Consider the following 18,127-nt stretch of genomic DNA (forward strand, 5'->3'; position numbering starts at 1 on the left):
GTAGAGTAGACACTCCCCAAGTCCACTTAAATTAGACCTCCCCGAATGCAGTGAATTTGACAAACCCTTTACATAGTGCTGAAATTGCAGATAAAGGAAATTCATCATGAAAGAAAACATTCATAATTTCTTTTATTCACCTTCAAATTCTTCATATTAAAGTCAAATCATACAAATTGCAAGAAAATAACTAAGTTTGAAGATATAGTCTGTGAATGGGACATCATTGAAATGTGACATACAACTTTGAAATCCCCAAAGGCTATGGCTGTGGTGGTGACACACACTTTTAAGCCCAGCTTTCTGGAAGCAGAGGAAGATATTTCCCTGTAGGTTCTAGGCCGGCATTGACTACATTGCAGATTCCAAGTCAACCACAGCTACCCTATCTTGAAAAACCAAAACAATAAAAAGAAAAGGCCCTGAGGACATGCAGGATTTCATGTTGAAATACTTAACAAAACTTGGGAAGAATTTACTTGAAAATCTGTAATAAAATGATACAGCTTCCATTTACTGCCAGTCAATCGTGACTGCCATTGACACCTTCACTAAGGTAAAGGACTTATAGGACCCACCCTCAGGCATGATGAAATAGTAATTGTCCTAGTTGCACACACTTGCTTGTTCTTAGTATCTTTTGAACAGTTGTGAGTCTCTGCATTAGCAACTACCTATTGCAAGAGAAGGCTTCTTTCACCAACATTGAGAGTAATAGAAAGTGATCATTTTAAATGTGACTATTGAGATGGCAGATTAACTCTCATGATCATTATCAAAACATTGATAGGTTCTTCCCTACAATCTTTAGTTCCCAAGCCATGTTTTGTTGTTGTGTTTCCATGGCGTGAACTGCTCTCTGTGGTTCAGTCTTGAAATCCATTCAAGAGAGTTTGTTCATGTCCATAAACAGTGGTATCTGTTTTGCACCAGTATACACATCCTGGATAGCAGGTTGATTTTGTAAGATGCATGGCCAGAGGGTTAAGACCATTGACATCATTTTGCTGAGACTGACCTGCACAGTATCTTACAGTGCTACAAAAGCTGGCCAGCAGGGACATTTGCCTGTTAAGTTCAATATTTCTATCTTACAACCACAGTGTTTGGTGTCTTCAGCTACACCATGTACTTATGGTGGTCAAGCAGGAACACTGGCAATGTCCTCTTTTGTTTAGGGTGACAATGGGGCCACCCTGACCATTAAGTCCTAGGCAGATAGCCAGTAACAGATTAGAGTTTCATTAAATAGCCCTGGTGACTGGGAGCAGCATTAATTATGCATGTGGTAAACTTCTATTCAAAGTTCTTAAAATCGGGGCCTGGAGAGATGGCTCAGAGATTAAGAGCACCGACTGCTCTTCCAGAGGTCCTGAATTCAATTCCCAGCAACCACATGGTGGCTCACAACCATCAGTTATGAGATCTGAGATCTGATGCCCTCTTCTGGTGTGCAGGTATACATGGAAACAGAATACTGTATACATAATAAATAAAATCTTAAAAAAAAACAAAGTTCTTGAAATCATGCTTACTATTAATTTGTAACATAGGGGGATTTCATCAGGCTTCTTCACAAATCTTTACTTTTGGTGGGACTTCATCCCATCTCCCTGCCCCATTCCCAGCTAAACCTTCCGTGTACATTATCCAATCCTCCATTCCTTTATACTACATGTATTCTACTATAGTCTCTATACTATAGTATATATATACTATAGTATATATTTTTTACTTGGGGTGCAAGATTTTACTTGGGTTCCCATGGAGCTTCTTCACAGACATCTGAGTGGATCTTTCAGCAGCCCGGTCTCTACTGCGTACTTGAATGATTTCCCCCTCTCTAATGGCATATCACCTATATGCTACTATCTATCCTCTCTTCCTCTATCTCCCCACTAACCCTCTATTTCTAGATTCCTGGCTTCTACAGGTACTCTTGAACTCACAAAGTTTGCAGCTTAGAGACGCATATATGAGAGAACATTTGGTGTTTAACTTTTGGAACCCAGGTATCTATCTGAATTCATCATAATTTCCAGGTACCTACACATACATCAAGATTCCACACTTTTATTGACACCTATAGAATATACTGGGTTACATAGGTAAGTATCGCTTTTTCATTGACCCACGTTTCAGTTCATTGACGCTGACGTGATTCCATTCCTAGATGCTGTCAAAAGAACATCAATGATCGTGATGGGCTCATTCGTTAGGCGGCAAGTCCTTGGAGTTCGTGCCCAGGAGTGGTTATTGTGTATCAGTTACCTTGGTAACCAACAGCTCTCTAATTGGACTTGAGGAAATCTTAAGAAAAAAAGAAACCGAGATGGGTATTGGAAACCTGGCTAACTACACAGTGCTGGTGAAGTCATGAATCTTGGAGGACAACCAACAACCTCCACTTTACTAAACCAGCATAATCCCTAACAAAAATGTAAATATTTGCCTTTTAATCACACACAGGCATAGTCTTCACCTGTCATCAAGGAAACTGCAACAGACAGAGACTACAACTAATCAAATGAAGATTTTGTGGATGCCAGAACCAATGGACACTTATGTAAAACACCCCTGAATGTAAGTTGTAAGCAAATTTTTTGGAGGTGGTATTAAAGTTTTAGGAGCCAGAGAATCAGGGAGTTTGCTGTGAGATTGTGTCTCCTTGTGTCTAGTAAGTGTTTACTCTAGAGTAACAGAACTGATAGAATGAATCTCTCTCTCTCTCTCTCTCTCTCTCTCTCTCTCTCTCTCTCTCTCTCTCTCTCTCCAGGTAAATACTTGCATAAAGGGGATTTATATTAATTACAGTCTGCTGTCCAAATAATCCAGTGAACAGAAAATTCAAGAATCTAGTAGTCAGTCCACAAGGCTGGGTGTCTCAGCTGGTCTTCACTATGTGCTGGAATCCCAAAGAAGGAGGCTCCAAGTCAGTAAAGGGGTGGATATGGTTAAAAAAAAAAAAAAAAAGGCAGACAAGAAGCAAAATCTTCATTTTTCTATGCCCTTATATAGACTTCAGCAGAAGGAGTGTCTCAGATTACAGGTGTGTCTTCCAGCCTTATGGTCATTTTCAGAGGCGTGGATCCTCCCGTATCAAGATATGGATCAAAGATGTTTGTCCTGCTACCTCTAAGGTCTGGATGAGTAGTGGATTCACACAGTTCAAACCAAAGAAAAATAATCTCTTGCAGGTGTACACTCCACTTGTGACTTGTAGTTCATTCCAGATGTAGTTAATTAGATAATCAAAAGTAGCCATTGCAAGTCCACCCCTTGTCAATTTGACATGCAATCATATCTCCTTATGTCATGATTAATTTCCAAGTGAAAGCAATTAACAGGTCATAATATCACCTAAACATTGTATAAGTGTACCACATAGCATCACAAATGCATTGTGTTTTTAACCATGTCATATTTATACTAATATGATATAACTTTCTCTTGAATTACTACAAACACATTTGAAATTTAGAATAGGTGTCAATGTCTCTCGTGGACCAGGACTTTAATATTTCAAACTTCAATTTTATAGGCAGTGACATTCTCTTAATTGATGCCACACCACTTGAGGGGTCTGTGCCTTTATCATCCTTCCTGGATTAGGGAGTTGTAGTTTCCTATTGACTTTAATCACAGGACATGGGAGTACTGAGAGACACCCTAAAGGGTCTCCTGCACTGCAGACATAATCCCCGTAATCCTCATTGTGAAGAGGTAAACCCATTACCCCATGGTAATCTGGATCAGTCACCCCCTCATACCATGTTTATTCCTTTCTTAGCTTGTTGGTTGAAGGGCATTTAAAGGGGCAGTCTGAGCCTCCAGCTCAATGGAATGTTTGTTTCAGCTCCTGGCAGGAATGATACCCTGCTTGAAACTGGTAGACTTCTAACCAGCAGAACTTAATAGCGTTGAGGAAAGAGGAAGCAAAAATTTGCTAGTGGGTTGTGTAGGGAGAGACCCTGATTACTTGTACCAAATGGGCGTGGTCACAGGTATGTAGAAGGGTGTAGACAAGGGCGAGTAATGCAACCGTTCCCAGAGAAGCCTGCAGGAGCCCAGGGAGAGTTCTCTTTTCTTTGTGAAGGGCAGGGCGCCCTGGAATGGGTTTACCCCGAGAGGGAACCCGGCTCTCCCTCACCCTTATCTACACCCTTCTACATCCCTGTGACCATGCTGGTCAGCAGTAATTGTAATTAGCGTCTCTCCCTACAGTGGGTCACTATGGATGATGGTGAGATCAACTATTCCCTCTTCCTCCCCTTGATTCCCCGGACACCTGGATCCTGGCTATGGCAGAAAGCATATAATACATTGGACACTGATTCAAGTCATATTCTGCCTTCTGGGCAACCTGCCCCAGCTCTCCAAGCTTCAAAAGGTGTTTCTTTGTTTCTGTAAGGCCATTGCTTCAGAATGGTGGAGACTACGGTAAGACAAATAGATCCCATGATTGTGGGCCACACTGTTGCATTTCTCTGCTGTGAAGTGAGTTTCTTGGTCAGAAGCAATACTGTGTGGAATGCCGTAATGGCGGAGAAGGCACGCTGTGTAGTCCACAGATGGTGGTTTTGTCAGAAGTATCCCATGCAGGAAAGGCAAATCCATGAGCAGAATTTAAGTAAGTACTCCAATAAGGACAAAGTGTTGTTCTTTCCATGGAAGAAGGGGTCCAATGTAGTCAACCTGCCACCAGAGTGCTGCCTGATCACATTATGAATGGTGCAATATCTGGGGCTGAATGTTGGTCTGTGCTATGAACACATCTGTCATTTTACAGCAGCTGCAGCTATGCCAGCCTTGGTTAGTAGAAGTCTATGTTGCTGAGCCCATGCATAAACCCCATCTCTGCCACTATGGCCACTTTGTTCAGAGGCCCATTTGACAGTGACACAAAACAGGTCATCCTATCCACTTGAATGTGGAAGTCCTCTTGAGGTGAATCACCTTTGCATGAGTATTAACATGGGACACAATACCTTCACATCCTTTGCTCACTTGGAGAGATCTAGCCACATGTTTCCTCAGATATCTTTCTCACCAATTTTCCAGTCCTGCCCTATCCAGGCCTTGACCATCCAGCCAATCCTATGGCTACAGCCAGTGAGTCAGTGAGCAATCACACATTTGACCATGTTTCCTTCCAAACAAACTGCATAATGGTGTGTACTGCCTGAAGTTCTGCTGACTATGAAGAATTCCCTTTTCCTGTGTCTTTCAGGAGTGTTCCAGAAGGGGGTTACAATGCTACAGTTGTCCCCTTCTGGGTGATGCCTTTTGATGTGGAGAATCATCAGTAAACCAGGTCATAGTCTTGTCTTCATCAGTCAACCCATGAGGTTATATAGATCATGATTGGCAGTAGACCAGGAGTAGAAACCATAGTCTTTGGGCAACTTCTGCATGTAACTTGCCTTCAGGAACTGCTCATTTGATCACTTCCATTTGTGGCCCTGCATGTCCTACTTTATGGCTTTATGAGGTAGTGAGTCAGATAATACGCAGCTCGTGATGGGCAGCTCAGGTCCTATAGTAACTTGGTGGCCCATTGTCAAACATTCAGTTTCCACTAAGGCCCAATAGGAGGCAAGAGCTGTCTTTTTTTTTTTTTTACTTTTATTGATTATTGTGGATTTCATATCATGCATTCCAATCCCACTTATCTCCCTCTGCCCTCACTCTGGACATCTTCCCTTTCAACTTGCCCACCCCAAACAAAACCAATTTTAAAAGAGAAATCAAAATAAAACAAAGAAACAAATTTACACAATGAAAACAATAACATATAAACAAGCAAAAAAGAATAATATCATACTGTAAACTATCATGTTGCCTTTTGAGACACAGTTTACCCTTTAGTCTATTCATCTTTACTTGCAAGTGTTCCTTCCCAGGAGCCATTGGTCTTGCCCGAGGCCTCTGGTTTCTGCTACTCCATGGATAATGGCCTCTCACTGGGCTCCTCTGTAGGTTCTTCTGCTTTACACAATCATAGCTTCATGGTTGGTCTGAGCATCTTCTGTTCAGCTCAGCTTCTCTGACAATGTCAGCAGTCCTTACGGACTGTATAAGTTTGCTGCAGGTAGGCCCTGGTGACCCTTTGCTAGTTTCTGTGACTGCCTGAAGCTATTAAGTTTTCTATTTCTGAGTTTTAGGAGCTTCTCCGTAGGACTGAATGCATCACTTCCCCTTAGTGCAGTGTCTGCCTTATGTCATGCATGATCACTTTGGGGGGGGGTCTCATATCAAGTATCCTGCATATAAGATATTCACATTACAATCATGACAGTAGCAAAATTACTGCTATGATATAGCAAAATAATGTTATGGATGGGAGTCACCACAACATGGGGAACGGTATTAAAGACTTATAGCATTGGGAAGCTGGAAACAGCTGCCTCAGTGCACCCCATTTCCGTACCTCTTTTCATGCCCCAAGTTTTAAGTAGATTCCTCCAAGATGGAAGGATTTACTCTCATAGGAAGCCGATACAAAATAACCCTTCCTGGGCATGAACTCTAAGTCCTTGCCATGTTACAAATGAGCACTTATTTATCATGTTCATTGATACTTTATTGACAGCATCAAGGGAATGGAATCACCCTAGATGTTCATGGACAGAAATGCGGGTCAGTGAAAAAGTGATACTTTCCTATGGAACCCAGCATATTCTTCAGGTGTCAATAAAAGTGAAAGTGTGCATGCAGGTGCCTGGGAATTATGATGAACTCAGATACCTAGGCCCCCAAAAGTTAAACATCATATGTTCTCTCATATATGAGTCTCTAAGCTGCAAACCTTTGTTTTATGTTTTCTAGTAAAACCACATGTATAATCTAGGGATCCAGAAATGGACCGTTAGAAGAGAGATTCGGGAAGAGAGGATAGATAGTGAATATAAGCTATATGAAATTAGAGAGGGGGAATTCTTGGGGTGGAATCATTCAAATATGTAGTAGAGAGGGGGCTGCTGAAAGATCAACTCAGATTTCTGTGACGAAGCTACGTGGGAACCCAAATAAAATCTTGCACCCCAAGTAAAAAATACGGTAAGAGACGATAGTAGAATAAATAATGTGTGATAAAAGAGTCATTGGATAATGCGTGTGCTAAGTGTTTAACTGGGGAATGGGGCAGGGAGATGGGATGAAGTGTGGGTGGGTCCACCAAAAGTAAAGATTTGTGAAGAAGCCTGATGAAATCTCCCCATGTTACAAATTAATATTAAATATGATTTTAAAATTTTGAACAGAGGTGGTCCACAAGAGTAATTGATGCTGCTCCTGGTCACCAGGGCTGTTTATTGACACTCTCCTTACCGGGTCATGGTTATCTGTAACGATAAGTCTTACTGCCAGCAGCCCAAGTTCTGCCTGCTGCCAGATTAAGGTCCCAAGTAACACAGAGAGACTTATGTTAGGTACAGTGCTGCTCGCCAATGACTAGGATTTCTTATCTGCTATCTCTGTCTTAAGTATCAACCATAATTATTAATCTATATATTTTATAAACTTATCTTATTGAGGACGCCGGCAACACACATCCTGTCTTTCTGGGCTCACATGGCGACTGTACAGAGAGGAGGAGGAAGAGAACGACTTCCTGCTCATTCATGATTATATTTTGTGTCTGCCTGCTATGCCACTTCCTGCCTGGATCACAAGACTTTACTACATTTCCCAGAATCCTCCTTGACTCAGGTTTCGGTATATGGTGGATGCTCTCTGAGCAGCCTGCTCTGCCTCTTGTGTTTTTAAATCCTCTAGGTAGAAATCCAATAGGAAATGTACCTGGAACTCAGTGCTCTCAGGGCCCAGGGACATTGTCTGGTGTGGCAGGTTAGGCCCATAATTCTTCCTCTCCACAGAGGCCAGCCTCCAAGAGATCTCATATGTCTTGCAGGAGGGCAGGGACCTCTGAGGCCCTGAGTCCCCACAAAGGACTGTGGGTGCAAAGAGTGGTGTGTCCACTACAGGTGCTGCTGAGAGAGCTGTTTGGAAATGTCTGGGGTTGGGGCTTCCCATTCCAGGCTACAGCACCCAGGTGACAGGCAGCACCCTAGACCTGCCTGTAGCTGCAGTTATCTGCCTACTACTTACTGGTCAGCGCGGCCCCATTGTCACCCTAAACAAAAGAAGTCATTATCAGTGTTCTTGCTTGGCCACCATAGGTACCTGATGTAGCTGAAGACACCAAACACTGTGGTTGTAAGATAGAAAGCAACGTTGAACTTACCAGGCAACTCTCCTTGCGGACCAGTGTTTGTAGCACTTTAAGGTCCCATGCAGGACATTCTCAAAGAAATGATGTCAACAGTCTGGTTTACCCCCGGGACATGCATCTTATAATACCACCCTGCTAGCCATGAGGCGTACTAGGGAAAACTGGCATCACATTTTATCTTGATTGGTTTCATGCCATGGTAAAAAGCAAAGGCCAAGTGGTTGTGGTGCACACCCTTAATCCCAGTACTCAGAAAGCAGAGGCAAGGAGAGCTCTGTGAGTACAAGGCCAGCTTGGTCTACAGTGCAAGACCCAAAACTGGATTCATAGCTCTGAGAAACACTGTCCTTTTGTTTGCTTGTTTTTGCTTTTTGAGGCAAGGTTTCACTGTGTGACAGTCCTGGCTGTCCTGGAACTCACATTGTAGACCAGCCTGGTCTAGATCTCACAGACAAGCACCTCCCTCTGACTCTCAGATACTGGGATTAAAGTTGTGTAACACCATGGTCCAGCTGAGAAACCTTGTGTGTGCTTCAAAACCCAAAGCAATGCAAAACACACAATTTGCAATCTATAGGTTGTAGAACAGAAACTATTGATGTTTTGATAAAGATGAGTGTTAATCTGACATCTAAATATTCATGCTTAAAATGACCAGTATGTACTACTCTCAACATTGGTGAAAGACGTTTCCACTTGCAGTAGGTCATTGGTAATGCATAGAATCACAACTGTTCAAAACCTACTAAGAGCAAGCAACTCTGTAAGATTGGGGCAATTATCATTTCATCTTGGCTGAGGGTGGGTCCCACAAGTCTTTTCCCTTAGTGAAAGTGTAGTGGCAGTCAATGGAAGCTGTGTCATAAAGTTTCAAGTAACTTCTTCCCAAGTCTTATTAAGTACTTCAAAATGAATTCTTGCATGCACTCAGGGATTGTTTTTCTTATTGTTTTGGTTTTTCAAGGTAGAGTTTTTCTCTGTAACCACAGCTGACTTGCAATTTGCAGTGCAGACAGTGCTGCGCTAGAACTCACAGGGATACCCCTTCCTTTGCCTCCAGAGGGCTGGAAGTAAAGTTGTGTGTCACCACACTCTTAGCCACTGGGGAGCTTTAAGTTTCTGTCATAATTCCAGTGATGGCACTTTCACAGCTACTTTCCTGCTCTTTGATTAGTTTGACTGTAGTATGAAGAATTTGAAGGTGCATAGAAGATCTTATCAGCATTTTCTTTAACGATGAATTTCTTTTTGTTGTTTTTTGTTGTTGTTGTTGGTTTTGGTTTTTCGAGACAGGGTTTCTCTGTGTAGCTTTGGAGCCTATCCTGGCACTCGCTCTGGAGATCAGGCTGGCCTGGAACTCACAGAGATCCGCTTGCCTCTGCCTCCCGAGTGCTGGGATTAAAGGCATGTACCAGCAACACCCAGATAACGATGAATTTCTTTATCTCTGCAATTTCAGCAGAGATATGTAAACGAGTTGTCACATTCAATGCGTTTGGTGGGTGTAATTTCCAATAAACAGAAGGCATGTGGAGTATATACTCTCTACCATAATATGGTTTTCAGAAGTGTGAATTTTGAGATATGCAGCACATTTAGAGGAGAAACTAAAGGTTTTGTAACTTTATGTTATTTACTAGGATGGTGTTTTGAAAAAGAATTTATGTAGTTCTGGCTGTCGTGGAAGTAAATATGTAGGTGATGATATCTACCATGTCACAGAGATCTTCTTGTCTCTGAATCCTCAGAGCTGGAATGGAGTGCACACCCCACCTGGCATTATTACCAATTTTTAGATGTTGAATAAGATACATTTTTTTAAGTGTGGTTTTAGCACCAAGTAAATTTTTTTAAAGATTTTATTTATTATGTATACAACATTCTGCTTCCATGTACATCTGCACAGCAGAAGACGGCACCAGATCTCATAGAGGATGGTTGTGAGCCACCATGTGGTTGCTAGGATTGAACTCAGGACCTCTGGAATAGCAGTCAATGCTCTTAACCTCTGAGCCATCTCTCCAGCCCCCGAGATACATGTTTTTATTACATTTTTTTTTATTAGGGTCTGGAGACACAGCTTAGGGGTGAAGTGCACTGGTTCCCTCTCAGAGGACTTGGATTCACTTCCCAACATGCATGGCAGTTCACAATTGTCTGTAAGTCCAGCTTCTGGGGATCCAATGACCCTTCTGGCCTCCACCTGTACCAGGCATACATGTAGCACACATAGTTGCCAGTAAAGCATGCACACACCTTTAAAGAAATGAAAAGCTCTTCCCACTGTTAAAAATGAAGACTTTCATTTTAATATACACTCTAGGAAATTTTTAAAAAACATAAACCTTCATAAAGAGTTTCACCAGGTTCTTATTTTTATGTTTCTATATTTTTTAATTTAAAATTTTTATTTTTCATTTTACATAGCAACCCCAGTTACCCCTCCTTCACAATCTTTTACCACGCAGCTCCCCGCCCCCCATCTACACCTCAGAAGAGGTAAGGCCTTCCTTGGGGAGTCAAAAAAGCCCTTCCCCCTTATATTATGCCTGAGTAAGGTAGCCCACCTTGAAAGGTATCCCACAGGGAATGGGCCTCTAAAAGACAATTCAGGAACTCTGTGGTTTTCTCCATCATCAGCTTGACCCACCCCCTTGATCATATAATGGCTCCTCTTTCTGATCAACTGAACTCCAGTAGCTCAGCCCAGTGCTTGGCTGTGGTCACTTCATCTGCTTCCATCAGTTACTGGATGTAGGTTCTGTAATGACATTTAGGGTAGTCACTAATCTGATTAAGGGGAAGGTCCTTTCAGACATCCTCTACACTATTGCTGGGAGTCTTAGCTGGGGTCACCGATGTGGGTTCTTGAGAATTTCTCCAGCACAAGGTTTCTCCCTAAACCCATACTGGCTCCCTCTATCAAGATACCTCGTCTTTCTCTCTGGTGATAGACCATGACGGGCAGCCATTAACTCCCTCTCTCTTTTTTCTGTCTGTCTCCTCTCTTACTATCTGCTCTCCCTGAGTATTTTGTAAACTGTTGTGATTTGTGAGCAGAGCGTAGTGGAAAACGCTATGTCACATTATTTAAACAGTCAGTTTCTCTCCAGCATGACATTTCTAGTGTCTCCTAAGATTCAAAATCTGGATAAAGGATGGCTCAGTCTTTGCATGTGTATGGTTTCTCTCCATTATGGATTTTCTGATGTTTCCATAGAGCAGAAGAGAGGACAAAGGATTTGTCACATTCCTAACAACTGTAAAGTCTACATCCAGTATGAACCCTTGCATATCTTCTAGGATTCAAGTCACGGGTAAAGGACATGAAACATTCCATACATTTGTAGGGTTTCACCCCAGCATGAATACTATGAGGCCTTCCAAAATTTGAGCAACTGGAAAAGGATTTGCCACACTCCTTACAACTGTAAGGGCGCTGGGCGTTGGTGGCACACGCCTTTAATCTCAGCACTCGGGAGTCGAATCTCTATGAGTTCAAGAGGCCAGCCTGGTCTCCAGAGCGAGTGCCAGGATAAGCTCCAAAGCTACACAAAGAAACCCTGTCTCGAAAAAAAGAAAACAAAACAAAAAAACAACTGTAATGCCATTCTCCAGTATGAACTGTCTGATGTCTTCTAAGACCTCAGATATAGGATATGTCACAGTCTTAGCAAATGTCATGTATCTCTCCTGTATGTTTCTGATGTCTCCTTAAAAGATAAGATTGAGAAAAAAAACACTGTCACAAACCTGACAGCTTTAGGGCATCTCTCCCGTATGTACTCTCTGATGTCTTCTAAGATGTGAGTCCTGTGTAAAGGACTTGTCACATTCCATACATCTATAAGGTTTCTCCCCAGTGTGAACTCTCTGATGTGTTCTAAGAAATGAGAATCTGGTAAAGGATTTGTTACATTCCTTACACATGTAAGGTCTCTCTCCAGTATGAACTCTCTGATGTATTCGAAGATTTGAGGAAGTGCTGTAGGATTTGTCACAGTCCTTACAACTGTAAGGTCGCTCTCCAGTATGAACTCTCCGATGTTTTCTAAGAGTTGTGATATCGATAAAGGATTTGTCACAATCTATACATTTAGCAAGTTTCTCTCCAGTATGAATTTTCTGATGTGCTCTAAGATGTGAGCAGCAAGTATAAGATTTGTCACAGTCCTCACATCTGTAAGGTTTCTCTCCAGTGTGAATTTTCTGATGTGTTCTAAGAGTTGAGTTGCAGTTAAAGCATTTGTCACATACCTCACATTTGTAAGGCTTTTCACCAGTATGGATTCTGTAATGCCTGTTAAGAAGTGATAATTTAACAAAGGACTTACCACATTCTTCGCATTTGTGAAACTTCTCTAGAGAATGAGTTTTCCTATGCCTACTCAATGATGAATAGTGGGGAAAGTGTCTGTCACAGTCATTGCACTTGTAAGGTTTCTCTCCAGAATGCCTTTTCTGATGGCTATTAATTCCTGACAAGTAACGAAATGACTTTCCACATTCTTTACACTTGTAAGGTTTCTCCCCACTATGAATTCTTTGATGTGCTTTAAAACTTGAAATCTGTGTAAAGGACTTTTCACAAACGTTGCACTTGTAGGGTTTAATGCCAGTATGAACTCTCTCATGCACAATGAGTTTTGAGGCAGCACTGAAGCATTTCCCACATGTACCACATTGGTGTCGTTTATCTCCAATATTGACTGGTTGTAGCAAAAGACGGTATGCAGAGCTGAAATAGTCATCATATTCTCCCTGTCTCTGCTCTATCTTTGCAGGGTAGAATCTCTGATCATGAGTGATGTTGGAACACAAATTTACAGATTTCTCACAGTCTTTAGATCTGCAAGGTTCTTCTCCAGTGTGCCTGCTTTCATGTCTGTCTGGGTTTAATGAGTCCACAGAGGCATCCCTGGGATTAATACATGTGTAGTTATTGGAGTTTTCTGTAGTTTCACTTGTTCTATAAAGTGCACATGTGGAGGGGTCATGAAGCACTTTGCCAAGCTCATTACACTGACAAGACTCCTTTTCAGTCTTCACATGCTGATGGACAGGCTCACACTTGTAATAGTTCTCTGAAAATGAGAATATTTCATATTAATAGGGTTTGTTCCAATAACAAACATGTGATAAATGACTGTCTCCCTAAGTTGTCACTTAATATAGGTGAATCTGCAACTATTGAAATTAGAGTTCCTAGTAATGAACAGTTTTGATTCATTGTAGATGTATGGATTCTAACAAACACAGCATGAGAGCCTTCAAAGGTCAGTGAGTTATAACAGATATCTTTATCAAAAATCTCAAACTGGAAAAGGGTGGAATAAATAACTGATGGCCATAAGTTAGCTTTCTGTTAGTGCTCACGAAGTGATTATATTTAGAATACATGAATACATCTTTAAATATTTCTTCTCAGAATTGATACTAAATGATAGACAATAAAGACTACCATTCAGAAGACCTAATTCCTTTTTATAGTCTTACTCAAAAGCGTCACAGGTTTCTTTCTTTCTCTAGAAAATAAAGAACCATCACCTTCCTGAAAAGTAATGGATGCAAAGGCAGCATGATGCCAGACATCAGAGCCTCCAGCTGGATTGAGGAAGGGCTGTCACGGGCAGCTATTGCTTATTTCTATCCTTCCCTTTCTGAGCTCCACACACTGCTGTGTTCTTAACTTTCCTCATAGGGTTGTTTTCAGGTCCACTCTGTACACTGACTGCTGAGACTATTTCCCAGAAGGGTGCCTGTGTATTTGTCGTTGGGAACAAGGAAGGTAAAATATGAAGATATGTATAGAGGGAAGGCGATTAAAGAATAATCATACTTCACAGACTCATGTTAGACTTAAAATTTTGCAAACTGTCCAACTTCAGATTAATCAAAGACAACTGAATTGTGTACTAGTGTTATGTCACCATGATTAAGGTGTAATGAGACAATGCCTTCTAACACTTACAACAGACAGGTGGCATCCATGGGCCAGGATCTGACACTAACTTAAAAGATCAGGAATACTTTTAAGTGGAATTGAACACCGCAAAAACATTCTCAGCTCCTGCTTTCTCTCTTGAAGCCTTCACTGTTTGCCTGCTCATTCACTAGTACAACCTAATTGTGGTTCTCTCTCCTCTCCTCATCCCAGGGCAATCTCAATCTTTCCAGACAGGTGGTCATGCCTGGCCTGATACAATAATCCACATGTTCTTTGAGACAGCAATGAAACATGACTGAACAGAAGTCTAAGATGGTCCTATGCTCAGTACATGAAAACAGAAGGCAGAGGAATTTAAACAGGATTCCTCCAGTGACATTTCTTATCAAATTTTTCAGAACAGTCTGTATTTCCAGTTTGTATATCTTGAATTTTTCTCACAATTAAAAACATGTTGGCTGGAGAGATGGCTCAGGGGATAAGAGCACTGACTGTTCTTCCAGAGGTCCTGAGTTCAATTCCCAACAACCACATGGTGGCTCACAACCATCCATTATGAGATCTGGTGCCCTCTTCTGGTGTGCAGATATGCATGGAAGCAGAATGTTGTATACTAATAAATAAATTTAAAAAAAAACATATCTATTGCAATAAAAGACAGGGAGCTTTAAGATATGGTAGAAACCTTATATGCTACTGAGTCTACCTATGAATCTTGGAACCAAAATGAAGGTTGGATGACAGCTCTAAAAATGGAAAATTGAAAGAGAAAACTAAATGGCATGAAAATGCTCTTTCCTACTACTATACTTTGCCTTGTCTACTGTTAGTTCTTACAGGACAGCTTCACAGATTTTACAACCTATGAAGTAACAACAAACAAAAGGCGTGTTAGGAATTCTAGAAGCAAAATGTTCTCACCCACAAAGACCAGGTTGTTGTAATTCTCTAACATCACATCAGTGTACAAATTCCACTGAGCAGAGTCCATGCATTCCCACTCCTCTTTCGAGAAGGTCACAGTCACATCACTGAATGTCACCAGACCCTGAAACAAAAAAGTAAGGGTTGACCAAGCACTAACTGGTAGTGCTTTCCTGGCTAAAAGGAGACACACAGTATGACTTCCAATACAGTCACATTCTATCATGAACATTCTAACTCTGTGTACACACATTGACACAAGAGTCTCACAAGCAGTATATATGAAACAAGAAATACACTTAAGGTCTGTACATGGTTATCTATATGTTATGGATGCTGTGTTCATGTCCCACAGGAGAAATGTCTCAGAAGGCAAATTCATGAGGAAGTGGTCTTTAGATGCTATGTAACTTAGATCACGCTGAAACACTGACACTGAATTCATCCTGTGTGTACTTGGCCCTTACACGACTCTATTCAAACAGGCTCCGTGGGGATATTTACACTCTAGGTACAATGCCCCACCATTAAGTAGCAAAGGAGTAGGTAGGTATGGACTGCAGAATATAGGACTGATTTTATAAACAAAGAGTTTTCATTTTTTTTCAGAGTAGTAGGGATTGTAATAGCATGACATACTGTCAATTTTAACATTGACATATAGGATAAATACTATATGGAATTAATTTTATGAGTATTTTAGCCACCATGAACACATAGTAAAATCTGCATCAGGAATATTTGATGTCATCCAAAATTTCCTGAGAGTATGCATAAGACAACTGAGACAAATAGCACTTTCAGCACTTTTGAAGACTATTTCACTTCACTCCCAAAGAATAAAAATCGAGGGAAGACACCGTTATCAATTGTTCTGAAGAAAGTCTTCTCCTGCTGACATTAGGATAATCCTGAGGAGGTTTTTGCCAGTGAAAGGCTCCAGAATTCTTTCCAGTGAAACAGAATGTGGCTGAACTGATTTCCTGTCCCATTTCCCCACTCACTCCATCCCTTCCCCCTCCTTCTCCAATCCCTCCACCATACCTGCATCTTTAGCTTCTGTCTCCTCTCTCCTTCCAGGCCCCTCTGCTCTGCGGCACAGGTGAGCAGGTCTGGGTGATCAGTGAACCTGCACATGAGAAAGAGATTGTTCAGGAAGCCCCTGGATTTCTAACACAGTGCTGTGCTCTGTAGATGAAGAGAACACTAAGGACAGGATTATACAAATGACTTCCTAACTGTCATGCTGTGTCAGAATACTGGAAATATTTAGAAAGCACTTTTAGTTAGCATTTCTTGAATCCCACTTACAAACACAGCTCAGTCAAACCCAATGGGCAGAAATGGAAGTGAAAGATTGGGAAGACGAAGGATGTCACACACTAGTGAGGTTCTGAATTGACCACGGACCAATAATGATAGATGCTTACACCACCCAAAGGGACACACATGAAGAAGAGAGAACATTTATGAAAATTCTCCTTTTCCTTTGAGGATTCCACTTTATTCTGTGGGATGTGGACTCACTCACACAAAGCTCACACACTTGCAGATTAGTTTGTCATGAAATACTGAGGAGCAGCAAGGGAGACTACAAGGAAACAATTCTCAGTCACAGAAACCACACTGATGCCACTCTGCAATGTCAGGGTGTACCATGTTTCTGTGTCAACTGAAGAAAAAAGTCACTCAAAGATGAAAATTGGAGGCCTATGTGGCAGCAGGAAGATCCTACCTCTCTGATGAACTGATCAGTGATGCAAAAGTTTATTCATTGAAAGTTACACAAAGTATTTCCTCATGCAAAGGTCCCTCATCTAATTTATCTTTCTTACTAGAGGAGAGCATCACATGCCCTCAAGATTTTAGTCCTTTATTATGTATTGTTTGTAATACACAGTAACACAAGAGCCTCAGGTGTGCCTGAAGTGTCTTGTGACCAAAGTCATGGAAGGGCTACAATTTCCCTTCAGCAAAACAATTCTAGAGATCACGTGAAACAACCACTGTTTTCTATAGAGTCTTCAAGGTCAAAGTGCTTCTTAAAAAACTGTTGCTCAGCCAGGCGGTGGTGGCACACACATTTAATCCCAGCACTCTGGAGGCAGAGGCAGGTGGATCTCTGTCAGTTTGAGACCAGCCTGGTCTACAAGAGCTAGTTCCAGGACAGCCCCCAAAGCCACAGAGAAACCCTGTCTCAAAAACAAAACAAAAACAAAACAAACAAAAACGTTAATATTTACAAGGATAGTGCGGATCTCGCGAAAAGGTTTACATTCAGATTCATGACATTTGCAGGCATCGCTGTTAAGAGTATAATCTAAAAGCTCTCTGCGAATCCAAGTCCCCGTTTCCAAGTGCCACTCTCTTAAACAGGGAAATTAGTATGGATGATTGCAAATTTAGAGGTTTGCCGTCTCCACCACAGCAAAGAGAATCATACTTGCAAATGTTCACAGGAATTCAAATATCCTATTAGATCATTCTTACAAGGATATTTTGGCAATGAGAAGATCAGCTGAAAATACCAGGCTTATTCCATATGATCTAAAACACACCAAGGCAAAGACATGCACAGCAGAATCTCGGAGCCGGCTTCCTGATGAGCAGCAGAGAAACCGCTCGCACCCCCGCTCCTCCCTCCCGGGTCCCAGCCCCGCAGCTCCTCTGACCTGGGAGCTTCCAGGGCCGCCGGGCTGCGGTTCCCGCCACTGCGCTGCTGACTGCTGACTTTCCCAGGCCGCCCCGCGAGCGCGGACACCGCGGATCCCGAGGTCTCAGGTCCCCGCGGACCCGCCGCGTCCTCCGCACCCGGGTCTGCAGCGCGCGGCTCCCACCGTGCAGGACCCCGAGCAACGACAGGGAACCGGGCACTCGGCACTGCGGGCTGCGGCTCCTGAGATCACTTCCTGGTCCTCTCTCGTTAGGTGTCCCGACTTCCGTTTACGTCACATCGTTAACCCCTCCCACTTCCCCCCTCCTTCCAATGCATTCCCCTGAAGCCCAGCACCCTCCCCACCGCC

At 42.1% G+C, this 18,127-nt stretch overlaps 1 protein-coding gene and 1 pseudogene across 4 annotated transcripts in view; one reads left to right on the forward strand and one right to left on the reverse strand.

Moving 5' to 3' along the window:
• Positions 1-18,127, forward strand: part of LOC113830959 — a 66,242-nt pseudogene that overhangs the window by 26,208 nt on the left and 21,907 nt on the right.
• Positions 10,520-18,127, reverse strand: part of LOC118237715 (zinc finger protein 54-like) — a 46,843-nt gene continuing 39,235 nt past the window's right edge. The window contains exons 1-4 of one of the 4 annotated variants that reach the window (XM_027434031.2): positions 17,777-18,027; positions 16,149-16,233; positions 15,102-15,228; positions 10,520-13,317 (exon numbers count right to left, since the gene is read on the reverse strand). In XM_027434031.2, the coding sequence (XP_027289832.1) occupies positions 11,996-13,317; positions 15,102-15,228; positions 16,149-16,154 (1,455 nt within the window). In that variant the 5' untranslated portion in view covers positions 16,155-16,233; positions 17,777-18,027 and the 3' untranslated portion in view covers positions 10,520-11,995. Of the gene's footprint in view, positions 13,318-15,101; positions 15,229-16,148; positions 16,234-17,776; positions 18,028-18,127 lie in introns of those variants that run through there. The other 3 variants (XM_035453805.1, XM_035453806.1, XM_035453804.1) reach the window with 3 other exon arrangements.

Source organism: Cricetulus griseus, unplaced genomic scaffold, assembly GCF_003668045.3.
Source record: "Cricetulus griseus strain 17A/GY unplaced genomic scaffold, alternate assembly CriGri-PICRH-1.0 unplaced_scaffold_30, whole genome shotgun sequence".
NCBI classification, from domain to species: Eukaryota; Metazoa; Chordata; class Mammalia; order Rodentia; family Cricetidae; genus Cricetulus; species Cricetulus griseus.